The sequence below is a fragment of the Malus domestica genome, chromosome 15, assembly GCF_042453785.1.
Source record: "Malus domestica chromosome 15, GDT2T_hap1".
In the NCBI taxonomy this organism is placed as follows: domain Eukaryota; kingdom Viridiplantae; phylum Streptophyta; class Magnoliopsida; order Rosales; family Rosaceae; genus Malus; species Malus domestica.
In genome coordinates, this window is record NC_091675.1 from 18543027 (window position 1) to 18564721 (window position 21695).

Sequence of the window (21695 nt, forward strand, 5' to 3'; positions counted from 1 at the left end):
ATAACTTAAAAAATAAAATTTCCTATCACTTCTATAAAAGCATATGGTGTACCACATATTCCAATGAGTGAGAAATGCTGGTTGATCAGTGAGGAGACGTGGAAGGTTGGGTTGAAATGGTGCACGGTGGCAGCTGGGTGGAGAATGGTGCCATGCCCGGATGAAAACGATGGTATCTTTCCTTTTCCTTTTAGTATTTTTCTGGTAATCCACATGTCGCTTTATTATTGGATTGGTGAAACCTGTTTATGTGCACATTAATAGAAAATTTGACAAAATTAAACGGCATAGACTACATTAGATCAAATCTCATGGACAATATTTATTCATTTGGAAAGTAAATGACCAAAATAAAAAGTTGAATTAGTCTCAGAGACCATTTACAATAGAAACTAAAGATATGAGACGGTAAATTTCTTCAACGTTGAAATTCAAAAAGCAGTATTTTAAGTTTTTTTTTATATAAAAAAAAGTTAACTATTTTCAAGTATAATTGATTTACTTCAAAAAAAAAAAAACAAATATCATTACTTAGTACTACGGTCTAGTGATATTCCTCTTCACTTGTTAGTGAGAGGTCTCAGGTTCAATTCTCGCCAAAGACAAATTTGAACCACATTATTATGGTTAGTCCATTGTGAGGCTTAGTCAACTCTCCACTCTCTCAGTGTAAATTTTATTTTTTGTTAAAAAATGTCACTTATAATAAAAGAACATAAAACCAAGGATAATAAAGAATGTTTATAAAAAAAAATGAAGGATTGGACAGATGAAATGTTAGGAATGTATGCCTTTGGTAAATCAACGATCCGATTTGGTTTACACATCATGTTTGACTCTACAAAATTAACATCTTCGTTCTCATCTCGGCCTTCAGATGCCTCATAGATCTCCTTGATCATTTTCAAAATGAGAATCAACACTTGAAGGAATTATAAAATGATATATGATTGGATTGCAATTGTGTGCATACCAACTCAGTCGTGAGTTATTTTATAGGTGAAGACGGTGGTTTTACAGACAACAGAAATGGAAAAAACAATGTGCCCAAAATCAGGGATGGATTACGTTTTAATGCACTGTATTTGGTTTAAGATTTGTTTTAGATTTGTTCAAACGTGATCATTTTTAATATTTGGAACATTTTATTCGAACCAATATAACATCACTTTACACCTAACTTAAACTTTAAATGTGAATTGTTTTTTTTACCTATTGCATAAATACCACCAACTACAAGATAAAATTAACAACAAAACTAAAATTTATCAGTACACTCCAAATTCAATTATCAACCTCTCATCATAACGCAATATTAACCTATGTCATTATACAAATGGAGGGACACTTAAAAAAAAACATTCCTCCACTTTTATAATAACATATAACGTACCGCCCTGTGTTCCAGGCAAATTGAAAAATCTGTGCAATACTTGGGCCGTCCTTGCCAAGGAGACTAAACTCATACTTGAACAACCATACAAAACATGCTAAGTAGTAAATCTTAAAGCCAATTTTGAACCACCACACAAAATACTTTCTTTATTTAGTTCTTTGAGTTTTGCTCTCATTGATTGTTTCACTCTTTACATCACCGGTATTAGAGGAGAAATTTGAAAGAAAAAAATTAGGTAGTTAACAGTTGCCCACTATCTAAGCGCAAGAAGAGGGCTACATGTTGTGTGGTTCAAAAGAGGCAAACAAGTTGGAACCTGTTAAAACCCAAAAGTACGTACTTAGATCACTTCTTCTTCTTCTCTCTCTCTCTCTCTCTCTCTCTCTCTTCATTTCACCACTGTAAAATTTTCCCCAACTTATTACATTGCTTTGAGATCAGAAGATATGTACTTTAATTTCATGGTTTCTCTCTCTTCTTGAAAGGTAAATTCCTTCTTTCTTTCTTTCCAAGAAAGCAAATATATATTCAAATTTGGCATTCGTTTCTAATAAAATTATATTTAAAGGTTGATGCTACAAAGTCCAAGAGTTTCTCTCTCTCTCAGTTGCAATCCCTTCTGGGTTTCAAAGGTCCTGTTTGTTTGTGGCAGCAGAAAGAATGTGGGGAGCTGTTTTTGTAGCCATTGCTGCTGCAATAGGAAACTTGTTGCAAGGATGGGACAATGCAACCATTGCAGGTACAGTTTAAATAATATATTTTATATTTGAGCGACATTTTAATCTAATATAAACTCTGAAAGAGTGTATTCGAACTTGGGTATATGCTAATCTAAATACAAATCTTTGAGATCTCATTTGAGGCACGATTAATAATTTCTTTTGCAAACGATTGCACGTATTTGGATTTAATGTGAGTCGTAGGTTTTCTTTGTTACCGGAAAATGTATCACACTAGGCGCATTATGTTGTGTGATTTATAGTTTATGATGGAAGCTGTGACATTACAAATCAAATTTGCAGGGGCTGTGCTTTACATCAAAAGGGAATTTAAGTTGGAAAGCCAACCTACGATCGAAGGGCTAATAGTAGCCATGTCTTTGATCGGTGCCACTGTCATCACAACATTCTCAGGGCCAGTTTCAGACTCGCTCGGAAGACGTCCAATGCTGATAATTTCATCAGTTTTATATTTTCTCAGTGGTTTGGTAATGCTATGGGCTCCAAATGTCTATGTTCTTCTGTTGGCAAGGCTACTAGATGGGTTTGGGATTGGACTAGCCGTAACTCTTGTCCCGGTCTACATTTCCGAAACTGCCCCACCCGAAATCAGAGGGCTATTGAATACTCTCCCACAGTTTACTGGTTCTGGAGGGATGTTTTTTTCATACTGCATGGTGTTTGGTATGTCACTGATGGATGCCCCTAGTTGGAGATTGATGCTTGGGGTTCTTTCTATTCCCTCCTTGCTGTATTTTGGATTGACTGTGTTTTACTTGCCTGAGTCTCCACGGTGGCTCGTTAGTAAAGGAAGAATGGCCGAGGCTAAGAAAGTTCTGCAGAGACTACGTGGACGGGAAGATGTTTCAGGTGCATAATGTGGTGCATTTGAATTTATGAATGCTTATGTTTTTGGAGAAGATATTGTGCTTATGTCTAAAAATATAGCGGGGTTTTCCCTTTTCGATTTTTTGAATGCTTAATTTTCTTTAGAATTGATTGATATGCAGGTGAGATGGCTTTGCTATTTGAGGGACTTGGAGTTGGAGGGGAAGCATCGTTGGAAGAGTACATAATTGGCCCGGCCAATGAGGGTGGTGAGGGCCAGGAAATGGCTTCAGATAAAGATCAAATAAGGCTGTATGGACCGGAGGATGGGAGGGCTTCGATGCTTGGAGGGAGGGCTTCAATGATTGCAAAATCTGTCACAGGACAAGCCAATCTTGGCTTGGTGTCACGACAAGGAAGCTTGTTGAATCCGAATGTGCCTTATGTGGATCCACTTGTTACTCTATTTGGCAGTGTCCATGAGAAGCTGCTTCCCGAAAACACAGGAAGTATGCGCAGCCTTCTTAATTTGCCTAACATGGGCAGCATTCTCAACATGGGCAGCATTCTCAACATGGGCAGCGTGCTAAATGTGGTGCCCCCTGAAAGCCAAGACAAGACGGAGAATTGGGATTTGGAGGGGGATGGAAATGCAGCTGATTTCGATGACAATGTTCGAAGGCCATTGCTCTCAGGTCAAAAATCAGCAAGCATGGTAAATGACATGATGCCTAGAAAGTCCAGTAGCTTCTTTGGCATGAGGCGCAATAGCAGCCTCATGCCGGGGACTAGTGGTGAAGCTTTGAGTAGTATGGACATTGGCGGTGGCTGGGCATTGGCATACAAATACTCTGAGAAGGTTGGCAAAGATGGAAAAAAGACAGAAGAGTACCAAAGAGTCTATCTGCACCAGGAGGGTGCACTTGAGTCTCGACGAGGCTCAATGCTTTCAGTTGCTGGCGGTCCTGAAATGGCTCAAGAAGGTGAATATTTCCAAGCTTCTGCTCTGGTTAGCCAACCTTCTCTAATTTCCAAGAGGAACCAACTGAGCCAGCATCGCGGAGAAGGAAAGACTGAGACCCAGGACACTGTTGTTGAAGGATCCATTTGGAAGGATCTCTTAGAACCAGGAGTTAAACGTGCATTGTTCGTCGGGGTGGCAATTCAAATTCTTCAGCAGGTACTAATTCATGCTTTTGAGTAAATGTGGTAGAAACAGTTATATTGTAATATGTACTAGACACTCCTAATTAATCCGTCTGAGAGTTTTGAATATTATCTGATTGTTTTCTCATCTTTGCAGTTCTCCGGCATAAATGGGGTTCTTTACTACACTCCCCAAATTCTTGAGCAAGCAGGGGTGGCAATTCTCCTATCGGATTTAGGCCTTAGTTCCACCTCTTCATCTATTCTCATAAGTGCTCTCACAACCCTATTGATGCTTCCGTCTATCGGCATTGCCATGAGACTAATGGATACTTCTGGCAGAAGGTATAGTAGTTCCCTTGCTTCACAAGTAAACCATTAACTGTTAACTTCATCTCTTACTCGTCTGTCTTCGCCGCAGGTCGCTGTTGCTGACTACATTACCGGTACTAACTGGCACCCTCCTAGTACTAATTTTCGGACAACTTGTCCATTTGGGTTCAGTTGTCAATGCAACAATTTCTACCATTAGCGTTGTGGTCTACTTCTGCACCTTTGTCATGGGGTTCGGACCGATCCCTAACATCCTTTGCTCGGAGATCTTCCCGACTCGGGTCCGTGGCATATGCATTGCCATATGTGCCCTGACATTTTGGATTGGAGACATCATTGTGACTTACACACTGCCTATCATGCTCACGTCGATTGGCCTTGCCGGTGTTTTTGCTATATATGCTGTTGTGTGCACCATTTCTTGGGTGTTTGTTTTCTTAAAGGTGCCAGAAACAAAGGGAATGCCCTTAGAAGTTATCTCTGAGTTCTTTTCTGTGGGTGCAAAGCAGGCAGAAATTGATGAAAAGTTGACTTGATAGTCAAGGAATTGATGATCATGTTGTTTGGAGTTTTGTTCTTTGTTATATTTACATTTGATTTGTCCTGTTGTATATATAATCTTTGGATATGTGAGATTCTAGCAAGTCATCTCTTGAAACGAAGTATGGATTTAGGTCTATATTTGTTTTTATTTCTAATATAAACTCTAAACGCTTTAACCAAGATGTCGTTTTATAACTAGCTATTGGTTTCTTTTCCCAATTTAAAAAAAAAAAGTCTCAAGTTCGAGTCTTCCACTTTGAACATGTTGGGTTGAGATGAACTAGGTCCATTTCTTTTCAAATTTGTTCTTTGGTAGGTCTTCGGTCCGCCCCACTGCCCAAAAAAAAATCATAACGTTTTAATACAAACGATATTGGATAAGGAGAATTGAAATAGAGGACCTCAAGTGCAAAGGGTTTATACATCTTCTATAATTGCACCATTCACTAATGGTCCAATTTGTTTATATAAATGGAAGCTAGAGTAAATTTCCAATATTAAATTCATGCATATATTCATCTGTTCATATCTGTTGACTGTCTCACTTACCTATTTAGTAAATTAATTAACAAAATTGTTTTTTACAGAATTAATTAGTAAAATTGTTACAATTACATTTCCTAAGTAATTTTCTCTTGCCAAACTGTTGAACAAAAAAAATTACCAATTATGTTATAATTATAGAACCATTAGCTTATGTAAATCATTGTCAATCTCATATTCCCTGTCTTCTTCCTTCAAAATTCAAATTCCAAGTTTAAATATTGCAAAAAGATCTGCAAAATCAAGTTCCTCGGTCACAAGTGGCTAAAACTTCACGTTTCAACAGGTAATGCTTTTTGCAGTTTCAACAACCCACCAATTAACATCTCAGAAAAATTTTAAACGTACAGATTTCGACTTATTCCATTCAAAATTCAAATTTCATTACAGTTTTTTTGGTGGAAAAAATTGCATTACATTGGTTTAAACATGTCTGAAATCTGTTCATTTCATTCATAATTTTCGACATCTTTACGCAGGTTTGATGACTACCTTTGGAGAACACAACCCTACTAATCTTTGTTCATTCTAATAGTTAATCTGAAAAAAAAAATTAGTCAGCAATTTTGCATCTGTTATCTGAATTTCTTTTGGGTTTCGAAAGTAGTACTTGGTCACTCAAGAAAAAAAATGAGGGGAGCTGTTTTCGTAGCGGTTGCTGCAGCTATTGGGAACCTGTTGCAAGGATGGGATAATTCAGTCATTGCTGGCATGTACCATAAATCTTATGTGTTTTATGTGTTTAATCACTTATTTCTAGTGTTAATAATTCTATTAATTCTCTATTTGTCCCACAAAATGTTGCAGGATCTGTTCTTTATATTAAAAAGGAATTTGAATTGGAAAGTGAACCAACATTTGAAGGGCTAATCCCAGCCTCATCGCTCATCGGAGCCACATTCATAACAACATTCTCTGGACCGGCATCAGACTGGCTAGGTCGGCGTACAATGCTAATCATTTCATCGGTTCTTTTCTTCATTAGTGGTCTGGTAATGTTGTTGTCCCCCAATGTTTACGTCTTACTTTTCGCGAGGCTACTAGACGGATTTGGAACTGGTCTGGCTGTTACACTTGTGCCTGCCTATATATCTGAGATAGCGCCGCCTGATATAAGAGGACGGTTGAATACCCTTCCACAGTTCATAGGCTCTGGTGGGATGTTCTTGTCCTATTGCATGGTGTTTGGACTGTCACTGATGGATTCGCCGAACTGGAGATTAATGCTAGGAGTTGTTTCCATTCCATCTCTACTTTATTTCGCTTTGACGGTGTTTTACCTGCCCGAATCCCCTAGATGGCTTGTGAGCAAGGGTCGAATCCTCGAGGCCAAACAAGTTCTGCAAAGACTTAATGGCAGGGAAGATGTTTCAGGTGCCTACATCCGTCCTTGTTTTGTTCCCCTTCTTTTAGGGAAGCGATTTTAGCACTCATCTTTTAGTATCTGCACTCTAAATCTAATTTTTATAACTATTTTCTTTGCGCTCACAAGCGGAGTGCAGAGGCTAAAAAAGGAGCGTCGAGATTTATAGGGCCCATTTATTTCATGCCATTGACATTTTCGAGCTAACCTTTTGGCTTCTATGATACACAGGTGAGTTAGCTTTGCTAGTTGAGGGTCTTAGCACTGGCAAAGAGACATCATTGGAAGAGTTCATCATTAGTCCAGCCAATGTGCTTACTGAAAATCAGGCAAATCAAATACGGCTCTATGGTCCTCAAGAGGGCTTATCATATATCGCCAAGCCTGCAACTGGACAGAGTTTAATATCTCACCATGGGAGCGCGTTGAACCAAATCATCCCTCTCGTAGATCCTCTGGTCACTCTCTTTAGCAGTGTCCACGAGAAGATTTCCGAAAAAGGAAGTAAAGGCAGCATGCTTTATCTGAATCTAGGCAGCAATTTGAATGTCGGGGAGTATCATAATAAAAATGCACACTGGGACATGGAGAGCCAGACGGATGGTGAGGATCACGAATCTGAAGCCTCTGGGGCTTATTGCGATGACAGCTTGAGAAGTCCATTGATCTCACGCCAAACAACGAGCATGGGAACGCCTAGGTCTGGCGGTAGTGCTTTAGGTGTGAGATGCAATACAATCTTGATGCAAGGAAATGTAGAAGCTAGTGAGGCAGCTTTCAGTAGTAGTATGGACATAGGTGGAGGCTGGCAGCTAGCTTATAAATATTCTGACCGAGTAGGCGAAGACGGAAAGAATGAAGGAGGATTGCAAAGAGTGTATTTGCACCAGGATAGTGCACTTGGGTGTCGGCCTGCCTCGGTTGTTTCAGTTTCTGGTGTAAGGCAAGAAAGTGAACTCATTCATGCTGCTGCTCTGGTTAGCCAACCTGCTGTTTCTGCCAAGGAACTAACAAGTCTGCATTCTCTTCGACCAGAAGTGGCTCATCCATCAGAAGCTGTTGTTAAAAGGCCGACATGGGGAGATCTTCTTGAACCGGGAGTAAAGCGTGCATTAGTTGTTGGGATTGGACTTCAAATTCTTCAGCAGGTTTATCACGAAAAAAGTTAAAAAGTGCTTACGGGTTACAAAACAATTGGATTTTTATTAAAAAAATCCACAAATATTTTGAAAAACTGTTTTCTTTGTCAGCCGTCTTATGTCTTTTCTTTTCAACTGCGCAGATTTCCGGCATAAATGGTGTTCTCTACTACACTCCTCAGTTCTATCAGCAAGACGGGGTCTCCGTTCTTCTATCTAATATAGGGTTGAATCCGACATCTGCATCTCTCTTCTTAAGTGCCATCACAACATTCTTAATGCTTCCTTGCATTGCTACTTCCATGTGGCTAATGGATATAGCCGGCAGAAGGTAGTTCTCTCTTTTAACACTTTCGATTTCATAGAGCCGGTTACTAACTTTTAATCAAAATCATTAATAGGGGACACTATCCAAACGTATATAAAACACGGTTTAGTGTCCTTTATGGTTTGTTAAGTGTCCCCTTCAGTTCTATTTTTAGACTAAAAATTTGTAACCAATTTTATCTGTGTATATTTGGGGAAAATAAGCTTTCCTTTTTGCCTTTCTTGGTATGCAGGCCATTGCTGCTCTCCACATTACCAATCCTGATATTGTCCCTTGCTCTACTAGTACTTGTCAACATTGTCAACTTGGGAACTGTTGTGAACGCAACAATCTCCACAGCCAGTGTTGTGGTCTATCTCTGCTGCTTCGTCATGGCGTTTGGAGTAATCCCGAACATTCTATGCGCAGAGATCTTCCCTACGCGTGTCCGCGGCCTTTGCATTGCCATTTGTGCCCTAGCACTCTGGATTGGAGACATCATCATCACTTACTCATTTCCTGTCCTGCTCTCTTCTGTTGGATTCACCGGTGTCTTCGGCATCTATGTTGTCGGGTGCATCGTTTCCTGGATATTTGTTTACTTGAAGGTGCCTGAGACGAAGGGCATGCCTTTAGAAGTTATATCCGAGTTCTTTGCTGCAGGTGTAAAACCAGCTGCTGCTGATTCATCTGCGGATTCCAATGATAAGTGATTTGATTGTTTAGAGAGTTTGGAAGTTTGGTTTTAGACTGGGATTATGACTACAGGATTTGAGTTGGAGAAAGTGCTTCTGAGCGGATTGCTTTTTTTTAAAGTGATTTTGTAATCATCACTATCCCTCCCTTAATGCCGCACAAGTATCTTTGACACCAAAGTATCAATTCTCTTGGGTCATAGACTCTTAAGGTGACATGTTTTGTTCGACTAGTTGCACTTCTTATAAGCTTCAGAAATCCCCTTAAGCATATTCCAAAGTACCGATTGAAGTTTAAAACAGCCTACTTAACCAAACGTGCATCCCGCCACTTAGTACTATGGTCTAATAGTATTCATTTTCACTTGTAAATGAGATGTCTTAGGTTCAATTCTTGCCAAAGGCAAATTTGAACCACATTATTACTAGCTCATTATAAGGCTAGGCCCCACCCACTATCTTTTAATGTAGATAATATCTTTTGTTTTAAAAAAAAAAAAAACCAAACTTGTATCCCATTAGATGGATATTATTGCAAACATTCTTGTTAATTATAATAATCATATACCAAATAACTGAATATGGCTCACCAAAATTCTTACCAAAGTATGGTCTAATTTATTGTTAATCATGAAACTAATCAAAATCAAGTTACTCGTGAGTAACAATTTTTCTTTTTACAAAACTCGTGTCTAATATTAATTCGACCTACATACTAGCCTATCGATATTATTTAACTCGTAATAATTAATAATTTATTTTACAAAGGATAAATCACTAATTTTATATATTCAAAACGTACATTATGTACAACTAAGTTTGAACTGTAATGTAGATTATTTAAGTTTGTATAAAATGAATTTTACAATGTCACTTAAATTTTGAAGGAAAAAGGAAGAAAAGAAAAGAAACCCACCCTGAGAGCGAATCATCGCTCATTCAGTTGAAGGTGTGCGAAACCAAGCACTTGGTTTTCGCGCCGAGCTTTGCCCCGCCTCCTTCTTTGGTTCTGAATTCATATCCTACTTCTCCGACGTTTGAACTTTGTTCTTGCTGGTCATCAGGTGGTGGTTATGCAATGAGGTTTGGCTTCTCCTTTCGGTTTGAAGGTTTATTGGTGATCAATTTTGTTTTGGTTTTTATGATGTTGTTACGTGTTTGGGGCTCAACATTGTTATTTATTTGGGGCTTATGAAAGTGTGTATGGCATGAAGTAAGGGTGAATAATTGTTATTTTGTTGTGCAAATCTGGTTATGTGGAGAAATTTCATAAAATAAAGTCAAATTAACATATTATATCAAGGATCGGCATACAGAGAGAAGACGCTTCTTATGAAAACAAACCACGAGTACAGATTCTTTCTTGTAGCAAATTACAATTAGTACATAAAGGAAATAAACATGAAACCGTCTCAACCCAAAATAAATCATTCACAATGGCTTAAACAGTAAAGACTCAACGGTGACTAACAGAGAAAACCCTAGAAGCCTAGGCGAGCAACTGTGGGGGATGATTTCTCACCTAGGCTTCTAGGGTTTTCTCTGTTAGTCACCGTTGAGTCTTTACTGTTTAAACCATTGTGAATGATTTATTTTGGGTTGAGACGGTTTCATGTTTATTTCCTTTATGTACTAATTGTAATTTGCTACAAGAAAGAATCTGTACTCGTGGTTTGTTTTCATAAGAAGCGTCTTCTCTCTGTATGCCGATCCTTGATATAATATGTTCATTTGACTTTATTTTATGAAATTTCTCTAGTCTGACCCCAAAAAAAAAAAAAGAAAAAAAAAAAGGCCGAGCCCTGTTGCCGTGCAGCACTAGCAATAGGAAAGTCTGCTGAGAAAGTCAGTCATTGTCTTCATCAAATTGAGGTCGAAGAATTAGGGTTTTAGATCCGCGAAGATCCTAACGTAATCACTCTCCTAGATTAATTAGAGAAATGGAAGCTCAAGCAAAAGAAGGAGACTCTCTGGAGAAGCGGCCCGGCATCTTCTTCCTTGGTTCCCCCGGCGTTGGCAAACGCTCTCTTATTTCTCGTAATCCCTCTCTCTCTCCCCCTCTCCCTACTTTGACCACTACTAAATTCGTGATCTGTTGATTCCAGGATTACTGGGTTTGGATTTTGACGACGCTTCTGATTCTTCATCATCGTCATCTCAGCTGGTGGTTAATGGGTATGTAAATTTTTTTAATTTTGCGATCAAAGAATTCAATTTTTAGGAATTCTGGGAACAACACTACAATTTTTAGGAATTTTGAGAACAAGGAACTCGTTTTTAATTATTTTTAAATGTGAATTTTGATGAGTTTTGTGTTGGAAAAATTAGATGGAATATCTCTACAAAGTACTATACTGCTGATGTTTCGGTATGGATGGCTCATCTCCATGACGAATTTTCGATTGAGACCCTCCCAATGTATGACCAGTTGGCTGCCTTGATCTTGGTTTTCGACACAACTGAGGTTTCTGTCTCTTGCCGTTGCCCCTCACTCTTTGTCACTTTGTTTACTTGTTTAGCATGATTTATAGATTCGTTTTATATCAATTTGCTTACACTATGCTGCAGTTGGCGTCTCTGTCTGCACTTCAGAAATGGGTGTCTCGAACTGATCTTCAAAAGTTTGATATACTAGTATGTGTAGGGAATAAGGTTGATCTTGTTCCGGGTCACCCAGTTCATGCCGAATATAGAAGACAATTGCAGAAGCTTGGAGACCCGTTTGCTGATGACGGTCCAGCTTTCACTGTGTATGGAATCTCCGAGGCTGAAGGAAGCAGTTTATTGGGGAATGACGAGCCACCTGGGGAGGCTAGGCACACATGTTTGGAATGGTGCACTGAGCATAACATTGAGTTCGTCGAAGCTTGTGCTTCAAATGCTGATTTTGACAAATGTAAGGCAACTCTTCTTTCTGACATATTTATGGCAAGATTTATGCAAAAGTGGGGAATAAAAGTACCCTGCTCAACGGTGAAACATTCATGGTACAATTATGACGATCGAAGCATATTGTCACTCGGTGTTTGATAAAATTTTAAGGGTTGGGATTAGAAGTTGTAGCAGACTCAATTTCAGCGTCTTGTCACAACTTCATAATCGCTGTAGAGGATGACCACGATAATCAAATTTTAAGGGCATACCGTTGTGACATAAGTCTTTGTATGCTGAAGCGATTTAGGAGAGTAAGACTTTTACATCATATATACCCGAGTAAGAAAGAGAGTACATCTTGAGTTCACGTGTCAGTTTCAATATTAAAAAGAATTGACTCGCCTGTGTAAATTAAAAAAACGTTATATCATGGTGAATGAACATGTCGATTGCACAGTACACCCAATGTCTGTTTTTGAAGATCTTTTAAGTTAAAGTTTTTTTTTTTACAGGTTTGTCAGTTGATGGCGATTCACAAGGTATTGAACGGATTTTTGGTGCTCTTTCTGCACACATGTGGCCTGGAATGATTTTGAAATCAGGCGATAAGATTGCTGAACCATCACTACCTGAAAGAGGAGAAGGTTATATATTCCATACCGCTTACATCTGGTTTATATAATATGTTTTATATTAAGTAGAATTCTAAATGTTTGAAATTTGAATCCTCTCTGCTAGACTTGTCAGACGAAGAATCTGATTATGAATTTGAGTATGAAGTCCTCTCTGCGGGTTCAGCTGACCCATTTGATGACACGGAAGAATGGGTTTCTGCAAATGTTTTTGCTGGACCTTCAGATATGCGAGGACTGGCTGCTCAAAGTAATCTTGTCCTAAAATGCAAAGAAGAGAATGGAACCAGCTGTGGTAAGCAGGAGCCCCATGCCTCAACCTCGACAGCTGCGTTGGATGATGGTATCAACAAAGGAGGGGTATCCAATGCAGAAAAACCTGACCAAGACACAGAACTTGACCAAGCCCAAGAACCAGATGAGGGTTCGAATGTTGAATTTGAGGATTTGGAACAGTTGATGTCTGAGATTGGGAACATGCGTGACAGTTTGAGATTGATGCCCGATTTTCAGAGAAGAGATATGGCTGCAAAGCTGGCCATGAAAATGGCTACTATGTTCGGGGGCGGCAGTGATGATGAAGTGGAAAGTATCGGCGAGTAAAGTCCATCAGCGTTTAAGAGGTGTAAGTAATTACACATCCCTGAATCTCCTTCTTATACTTTTGTCCACAAGCTGTTAAGGAAAGGGGAATCAGCAGTCTTCTTTACGAAAAGAACGAGATAGATTGAGCTTTGTGGAAATATTTTGTTCATTTGCCTGCTCTCCTGTACTGCATAAGGAGGTTCAGAATAGTCAATACCTATTACCCGTGCCCGAACCGAGCTGCTAGAAACTTATGTGTTTAATGAAACAGTGGAAATGTTAGGATTGTATTCGAAATTGGAGGGAAGAATCAATTAGATATCTTCTTGTAAACGTTTTTGTATAAGCACAAGTACCCGTGGTGTGATGATGTTGCAAAACTTTGATATGTGAACCAACATACAAATTAGAACTTTCCTCCAATGATTGCTGCAATTCTTACTTAGAGATCACCCCAAAAATAGAGAATAGAGTGGCTTCAATGCTAAGTAGCAGCCGTTAGATTTCATTTTCACATATGTCGAAAATATTTTATTCTCAATCTCTATCATTTATTTTCCGTATCACTTAGTGCTACATACTTTTATACTAAGTTGGAAAGCACCAATCGCAACGCAAAAGAGTGGTAGGAGTGCTGGTATTATTATTTCTTATGATGGCATGAGGTGTGAACATAGAGAGTTGTCAAATTTGACTGCCGCTTTTGGCAATCATAAGAGAGAGGAGAGGACACAGTTGTATGCAACTGACAACATCCGAGAACTTTCTCCAGTGAATATGAATGTTAAGCCGGAGAAAATTTATTTACCACTGATTTTATGAAACCACTAGAGAGAGACACATTGTATATGATCGATACATTTGAGAATCTTCCTTAATCTGTGTGAGTTTTTGCCAAAGAAAATTTACTCTATCACCGATTGTATATGATCATGAAAAAGATATCATACGTGTTGTATGCCATTAGTAAAATTCGAGAATTTCTCCAATACATGAGCGAGAGATCACATGTAGTTTTATGCAACCGAGGACATTCGAGAATCTCCCATGTGAATATGAGTTTCATCCCGGATGAGATGTCAAGTTCTCGTTAGGCAGGAGTTTAGGAGTGGTTAGTGGTAAGGAGGAGCCCCATGCCTCAAGCTCGACAGCTGCGTTGGATGATGGTATCAGCAAAGGAGGGGTATCCAATGCAGAAAAACCTGACCAAGACACAGAACTTGACATCTCCGTTATATAATAAGAAGTATCGGCAGTGGTGATGAAGTGGAAAGCATCGGCGAGTAAAGTCCATCAGCGTTTAAAAGGTGCGTAATTGCGCATCCCTGAGTCTCCTTCTCGTACTATTGTCCACAAGCTGTTAAGGAAGGGGGAATCGGCAGTCTTCCTTACGAAAAGGAAAGATAGGATGAGCTTTTTGGATATATTTTGTGCTTCATGTACTCTGTTCTCGTGTACTGCATAAGGAGGTTCAGAAGTCAATACTAATTACCCGTGCCCGAACTGAGTTGCTAGAAACTTACGTGTTCAATGAAACAGCGGAAATGTTAGGATTGTATTCGAATATCGGAGGGAAGAATCAATTAGATATATTCTTGTAAACATTTTTGTATGATCACGAGTAGCTGTGGTCTCATGACGTTGCATGATGATGTTGCTAAACTTTGCTATGGAATCAACGTACAAATTAGAAATTTCCTCCAGTGTGTAGCTTCAATGCTACGTAGCACTTAGTGTACAGATGTTTTAGTCGTTAGATTTCATTTCTACATCTGTTTAAATATTTTATTTTCAATCTCAGTCATTTATTTCTCGTATTACTCAGTATTACGTATTATTAAAAAAAAAAAAATTGGTTTCCTTGTGCAAATTATTTTACTTAGAAAAAATTACTCAGATGAAACTTTTACCAAGTTGAAAATCACCAATCACAGCTCACAAGAGTGGTAGGAGTGATGGTTTACTATTTCTTATGGTGGTAGGAGCCGTAAATATAGAGAGTTGCCAAATTTGACCGCCGCATTTGGTAGTTCTTGACAACCCGAAAGGGGGCGTGAACCGTGGAGAAAATCTTCCCTATCACATGTATGCAATCATGGGAGAGAGCACATAGTTGTAGCAACAGGCAACATTCAAGAATCTTCTCCAATGAAAGTGAATTTTATGCCGAAGAAAATTTATTTATCACCGATTTCATGAAATCATTAGAAAGATGACACAATTGATACATTTGATAATCTTCTTTAATCTATATGAGTTTTTTTCAAAGAAAATTTACTCTATCACCGATTGTATATGATTATAAAATATTATACGTGTTGTATGCCATCAATAGAATTCAAGAATTTCTCCAATAAATAATAGCGAGAGACCACATATAGTTTTATTCAACCGAGAACAATCGAGAATATATGAGTTTCATGCCTGATGAGATGTCAAATTCTTATTAGGCTGGAGTTTAGGAGTGGTTAGTGGAAAGTAGGGAGAAATAATAGGGTTGGCCAAATTAGGCTTTCGACTGACAAATGTCCCGAGAGTGACTGGAGCGGCGGATCAACATTAAACTATTGACATGGCCACTTAAGCAGCACACAGGATAAACTCATTTGAACAAGTTGGGGCTCGGTGCTCTTTTGTTCATGAATACCAGGAATATAAGTTGCTTTTAAGGTTTTTTATTTGACCAGAGAGATATTTTGGTTAGGTAAGTGATTGTGAACAATATACGGCACCAAGTTTCAAATCCAAATCCAAATATAAGTAATGGAAAAGAACGTTCTTTGTTATCTGAAAAACGCTTTTACTGATATTTTCATAAGCACTTTTGGATTATTAGAAGGTTCTCTAGTTGATTGATGATATATTTAGATATGTAGGTAAGTGATTATATACGAACACCAGTAACATATTTTTTTTTTTTTTAAATCTAAAACAATTATAAATTGTTAAGAAAGAACGTTCTTGATCATCTAATCAATTAGTGAGATATTCAAGTAGGTAAGCGAATATGTACAATTTTCAATAAGATTTTTGATCTAAAACACTTGCAAATTTAAGAAAGAAACGCTCTTAATAATTAGAAAAGGCCTGTCTCAATGATTTATTCATCATTTATGAGAAGATATCTAATAACGATAGATAACCTAGGATTATAGTTGGGGGGCCCAAGGCATTTCTTTTCTTAGGAAAGGGATTCTCTTCAGATCCCTTCATCATAATCCACCAAATCAGGGGATTTGTACTGTTGAAATTTGATCAAACGACAGAAGTTATTATAACTTTTAAAATTGACCGCTGTTCGTAGCCATTGAATCAAATTTCAACGGTACGAATTTCCTGATTTGATGGATTAGGAGGAAGGAATCTGTAGAGGATCGTTTTCCCTTTTCTTAATACTTACTTGTAGAGAGCACATAGTTTGTGTGTGTGAATAACCGCCCACCTCCTCCTAGGTTCTCCTTAAGCGCAACCGCTTTAGTTAATTCAAACTATAAAAAAAAAACATCATGATTTCACTTACTTGTATGAAAAAATGATGGTAGGACAATTTCTCTTAATAAGTATATATTTTTATCTTATGTAAATATTTTGATTCAAATTACCATTTTGCCCTCCTTGTGTAAATATTGTGTATCAAAAGTGAGGGCAAAATAGAAAAAATGAGGATATGATTGTCATTTTGTCAAAAGGTACAAAATTACTATTTTACCCTCCTCATGTCAACATTATGCATTCAAAAGTGAAGATAAAATTGAAATAAATAAAAAAAAATTTGACAAGCCCTTTTCTCTTAATAGAATAGATAAGATTTATTCATCACTTTTCTCTTTCTATTTTCAATAAGTTACTTGAAGACTAACAGAAAGTAGAAATTGATGTGCTTTTTCTGTAGGATGAATATCAGCACCACTCTCAAAAGCTCATCATGTTCAGAGGATGAGATAAACCCAAAGTCTTGTCACTTGTTCTTTTAATATAAAATAAAAGATGAATTGTCAATTTAAATTCTGAATCATTATTTGAGTAAAAATTAAGTTTTTAAACTATTTTTTTAATAAAATAATTCCACACAAGTTTATTAAAATTACTAATTTCTTTTCTACTATTATATTCAAAATTATTCTAACCAATTTTCTATCAACTTAAATCACGCGACTTGCACATGACATATTTTAGAGGATAACCTTGTCATTTTCTCGTTTATAAGTCTTTAACGTTGTATATTCTTTGTGAATCTCATTTCTAATTCACCTTCCAAAGTTAACTCTGGACACTCTTTTTTTTTTTTTTTTTTTAGTAAGTCCTTAAACTCAAAGTTTGTCACATGCAAGTCACTTGACTTAAATTGACAACAAATTAAATAGAATAGTTTCGAATCTAATATTAGGAATATAATTAGCAGATTTAATTAGTTGAATAATTGATTTTTTGAAAAAATAGTTTAGGGACCTAATTTTCTCTTGGTAATAATCAAAGACTAAATCAACACATTACTCTAAAATGAATGAATAGGGAAAGGAAGAGAGTGAGTAAAGTCATTGCTGATTGTAGATGCTACTCTTTGCTTGAGGATGAGTTAGTTTTTTTATTTTATAATTAGGTGTAAAAATAAATTTACATTTTGGATTGAGTTTGTAAGTGTAGTTTAGGTAGTAAATTTAAGCTTAAAGAGGTACGTATAATTTTATTAACTGTATATTTTTGTAATTAGAGGAGATAACCAGGTAGGATAGTGAAATTACAGCTCATAGGTTTTATAGCACAAAAAGAATTGAAGTTTTGTGGCTCCTTCAAATGCAAGAAAATTTTCTTTTATTAATAAATCATCATTTAACACATGAGTCGTAATTTTTGTTTTAATATTTTATAGTACTAAATGTTAATTGTAAGGAGTCCGCAAGGACAAAATTTACGTTCCCTCTTTGAGTGCACATCTTTATCCATCTAACTGTGACTTGTGTATTTTCATTGGGCAAACTGCCGTAGTAATTTTTTTTATATCTCTAGCAAAAACTCAATCAAGTTAAAGATCGTTGAGTTATTCATACATCAACAAATTAACGTTCAACCTAAAAAGTTACTTGTATTGTCTTGCATCGACAAATTGACAATCAAGTTACATATTTATACCCTAATGATTAGATGAACACCAATTTGATTAATTATTCACAAAATGATTCCATCGTAGGCTGAACACAAGTATTGTCGTGTTAAAGATGAAATGCAACCTAAAGTTTTACATAAAAAAACCAAAAGGGGGTTTGAACTTTGAAGAGTATCCCTTCTCCATTTAGTGACCATGCTTGTGCTTGAATAAATTCTAGCAATCACTAAAACCCTGTCATTATTCTGTTGGACCTGCTTTTAGATTTGGATGGTACAAAATTGAGCATACTTTGAAGCTTTGAGAAGTTAGCGTCAATGGCACTCCAACTTGCAAAGAGTGCTCCACAAAGTTCAACAAAAATGGAAACAAAAATTAATAAAAAATCCCAACTCACAAGTGAGAGCAATGGTTGTGCTTCCAAGTCCAACCATCTGACCTCTCTAACTTAGGCCTCAATTTTATTTCATTTTCCACTCTCCAAGTCTCCAAGCATCTATGACCCCATTGACCCTTTGCCCACTTTAAGCAACATGCAACAATCATTTATAAAATAGCCACATACATAATTGGGTGTTGCTTTAGAAGTAGAACCGTTGAACCTCTCTTTTTGTAATTTATTAACTTTAAGTTGGGCTGGCAATTTTTTGCAAAACCCTTTACTTTATGTGAAAGGATATGAAAATAACAAGTTTCGGGTCAATCCGTTAACGATTCGGGTCGTTATCGGATCATCTGTTAAGAACTCATTAACGAATTGAATATTTTTCGAGTCACACATTAAGAACCCGTTAAGAATCCGTTAAGATAACAAGTATAACACTTAAACGACACGAACACGCCCATTTTCAAGGTTTAGACACTAAGCATGCAATTTCTTGCATGACCTATTAACTTGACACAAAAAGATACGACATATTAACAAATCAGGTCATTATCGGGTCACCTATTAATAACTTATTAACATAATGTGTTTGACGCGACACGATCCGTTAAAATAACAATTATAATACGAAAATGATATAAACACGCCAAACACAACCCATTAACCAGATCCAATTGAGGAGAACATGACAAGTAGGATTTGGGAGAGGGAAATTTCAGAGCATTTGAAATATTAATTAACTAAATAATTAAGTATAACAACGTTGTTTGTCTTATTACATGAAAAAAGATTTTGAAATTCACCAACCATGTGTCGTATTTGAATAATTTTACACAAAATATGAAATTTCTAGTATTTTAAGAATTTGGCTACGATAATATGTGTCAATAAGTAATACGAATTTTATACAAGTTATAAGCAAATATTCATTAACTCTCCCATCTACTGCATCTACCTTAGTAAGAGTTTCCCTCTCACGTGATTACTCAAACAAAACACAAACAAAAATGTGTGCACATTTGTCAAATCCAAAGTAGTTTCTTGGTTACAACTTACAATCACCTTCTCTATTTCCCTAGTTATGTAATTTTACCCTTTTTGATAAAAATGGGGAAGAAAATAACACACAACCACTGCATTGCATTGGTGTCAATTGGGGGAAAAAAATTTTCAGATGCATAAACATGATGATCCATTGATTCTCTCTGTACACAAAAGAGTGGCAGGAAATACAAATTGATGAGAAAAGAAAAATAAAAGGCTAGTTAAATTAAGAAAAATTAAAAAAGTGGGTTTGCTAGTTAGCAAACTTTAAGGCAGAAAATTGGTAGTTGTAGCCGTATTAGAAGAACTGATACTAATGGCAGTACTGGGTGCAGCTGCAGCCGCCGCTGCCGGAGGAGGAGCTGAATGGTTGGTGTGGTCCTGGTGAGCCTTGAGCTCCGCCTCTGATATTGGAGCCGGAAACCCACCGCACTTGTGACACCGAGCCACCACCAAGATCTGCCGGCACGACGGGCACGAGGAGTGGGATCCAAGCCACGTGTCAATGCACCCGACATGGAACACGTGCCCGCACTGCGGCAGAACCCTGATCTCGTGCCCCTCCGCGAACTCCCCTAAGCAGATGGCGCACTCCGAACCCAGCTTCGGCGGGGGCTCGGCGCCGCCGGTTCCGTACGTGAACTTCGGAAGGGACTGGAGGACCTTCTTCTTGAGGCCCTTGTTGGCGGATGAAGAAGCCGATCCGATAGCGGCTCTGCCCTCGGATCCGCGGCGGAGCCAGGCGCAGCGTGCGACGGCGAGTAGACCCACCACGCATATGACGGCGCAGAGCAGCGCTGCCAGTATGACGACGAAGTCCGACTCGAGAACCACGGCCTCAGGAGGCGGAGCTGCTGTTATGTTTGAGAAGTTGGCGGAGGGGGTGCTGCTGCCTAGAAATCTTTGAGAGCGAGGCATGGCTGATCATACGGCGGTATATCTATAATCTAATGTCGTTTTCAGAAACCAGAGGTGGAAATATTCAATGGAAAGAAAGAAAGGTTTGATATTTTGGGAAGGGTTTGAAGGGTTTTTATAGTTTGAGCTTGAGAGCCGAGAGAGAGAGAGCAGTTCGGTCTGAAACTTCTGAAGGGAAAGTGTTTGGCGTTGGGTGAAGATAAGGGTTTAGAGAGAGAAAGAGGTAGGCGGGGAGGGTCGGCCCAGGTTGGTCCAGGTGGCGGTGGATTTTCTATATTTAGCCGGGCTTATCTTTATTATCTTTTTCTGCATTAACCAATTGACAAACAATGCTTTTCCTCTCAATTAATCCAATTTTAATCTCACTCTACTGTACTTTCACTCTTTCAACAATTATTAACCTTTTGAAAAATAAACAATTAAAAAACAATTATTAACCCCTTTAATCAAATGGGTTTTGTTTTGTCTTTGTTTCAATTTTTTTTAACCGATGATAGCGTTAGTAGTTAAATTGTTAAATATTAGAGCAAGGGAGATGAAGAATGAATCAGCATCAGAGTACATATACATTATTGATTTTCTTCACTACGGTGTGTTTTTTCTTCTAATTAATCCAATTTTAATCTCACTTTACTACTTCACTTCGATGTTCTTTCAGTCTTTTAGCAATTATTAACCTTTTTAATCAATTGGGTTATGTTTTTATATTTTTTTAGTACATCGATATTTTTACACTGGAGGTGGGAGAATTCAGCTAAGTTACACAATGGGCAACCTAATTTGGTATTGAATTTGCCATCCACGAGATTCGAACTTAAGACCTTTCACCTCCAAGTGAAAAGGAATACCACCAGACCGTAGTACTGAGTGGCTTGTTTTGTTTTAGATTCTTATCTAATTACGGTTTTGCAGTCACATGTCAAGAAAAACAAATTCACCACCACAGAGATAAGACTGTACAAAGAGATGTTTATGTTTCAAATTTTTTTTTTTTTGAAAAGAGGGACAACTGCTGGCAAGCTACGGTTTCCATCCCTTCCAGGCCCAGAGAGGCAATGGGGAATTTCACTTTACTCATGGCCACAATCAAGCAGACTCAATAGCTCAAAGCATTGATCATGAGATCTCCCACATTTAAGAA

General features: G+C 37.7%; 4 protein-coding genes across 4 annotated transcripts; 3 read left to right on the forward strand and 1 right to left on the reverse strand.

Moving 5' to 3' along the window:
• The first annotated feature begins 1739 nt into the window (after window positions 1-1739).
• Window positions 1740-5145, forward strand: LOC103435012 (monosaccharide-sensing protein 2-like). The gene is made up of 6 exons (XM_029095104.2): window positions 1740-1881; window positions 1965-2135; window positions 2419-2985; window positions 3126-4123; window positions 4247-4434; window positions 4511-5145. The coding sequence occupies exons 2-6, from the start codon at window positions 2057-2059 to the stop codon at window positions 4956-4958; spliced, it is 2280 nt and encodes a 759-aa protein (XP_028950937.1). The 5' UTR covers window positions 1740-1881; window positions 1965-2056; the 3' UTR covers window positions 4959-5145.
• Window positions 5146-5665: 520 nt separating this feature from the next.
• LOC114821619 (monosaccharide-sensing protein 2-like) lies at window positions 5666-9312 on the forward strand. Its single transcript, XM_029094547.2, has 6 exons — window positions 5666-5794; window positions 5988-6217; window positions 6316-6882; window positions 7103-8019; window positions 8154-8341; window positions 8571-9312. Exons 2-6 carry the CDS (start codon window positions 6139-6141, stop codon window positions 9028-9030), a joined length of 2211 nt encoding a protein of 736 aa, XP_028950380.1. The 5' UTR covers window positions 5666-5794; window positions 5988-6138; the 3' UTR covers window positions 9031-9312.
• A 1412-nt stretch (window positions 9313-10724) lies between these two features.
• On the forward strand, window positions 10725-13526 carry LOC103442624 (uncharacterized). The gene is made up of 6 exons (XM_008381429.4): window positions 10725-11049; window positions 11118-11187; window positions 11341-11476; window positions 11581-11908; window positions 12399-12530; window positions 12625-13526. Exons 1-6 carry the CDS (start codon window positions 10953-10955, stop codon window positions 13119-13121), a joined length of 1260 nt encoding a protein of 419 aa, XP_008379651.1. The 5' UTR covers window positions 10725-10952; the 3' UTR covers window positions 13122-13526.
• Window positions 13527-19767: 6241 nt separating this feature from the next.
• On the reverse strand, window positions 19768-20808 carry LOC103442623 (RING-H2 finger protein ATL80-like). Its single transcript, XM_008381428.3, has one exon. The coding sequence runs from the start codon at window positions 20552-20554 to the stop codon at window positions 19904-19906; it is 651 nt and encodes a 216-aa protein (XP_008379650.1). The 5' UTR covers window positions 20555-20808; the 3' UTR covers window positions 19768-19903.
• Window positions 20809-21695: the final 887 nt, after the last annotated feature.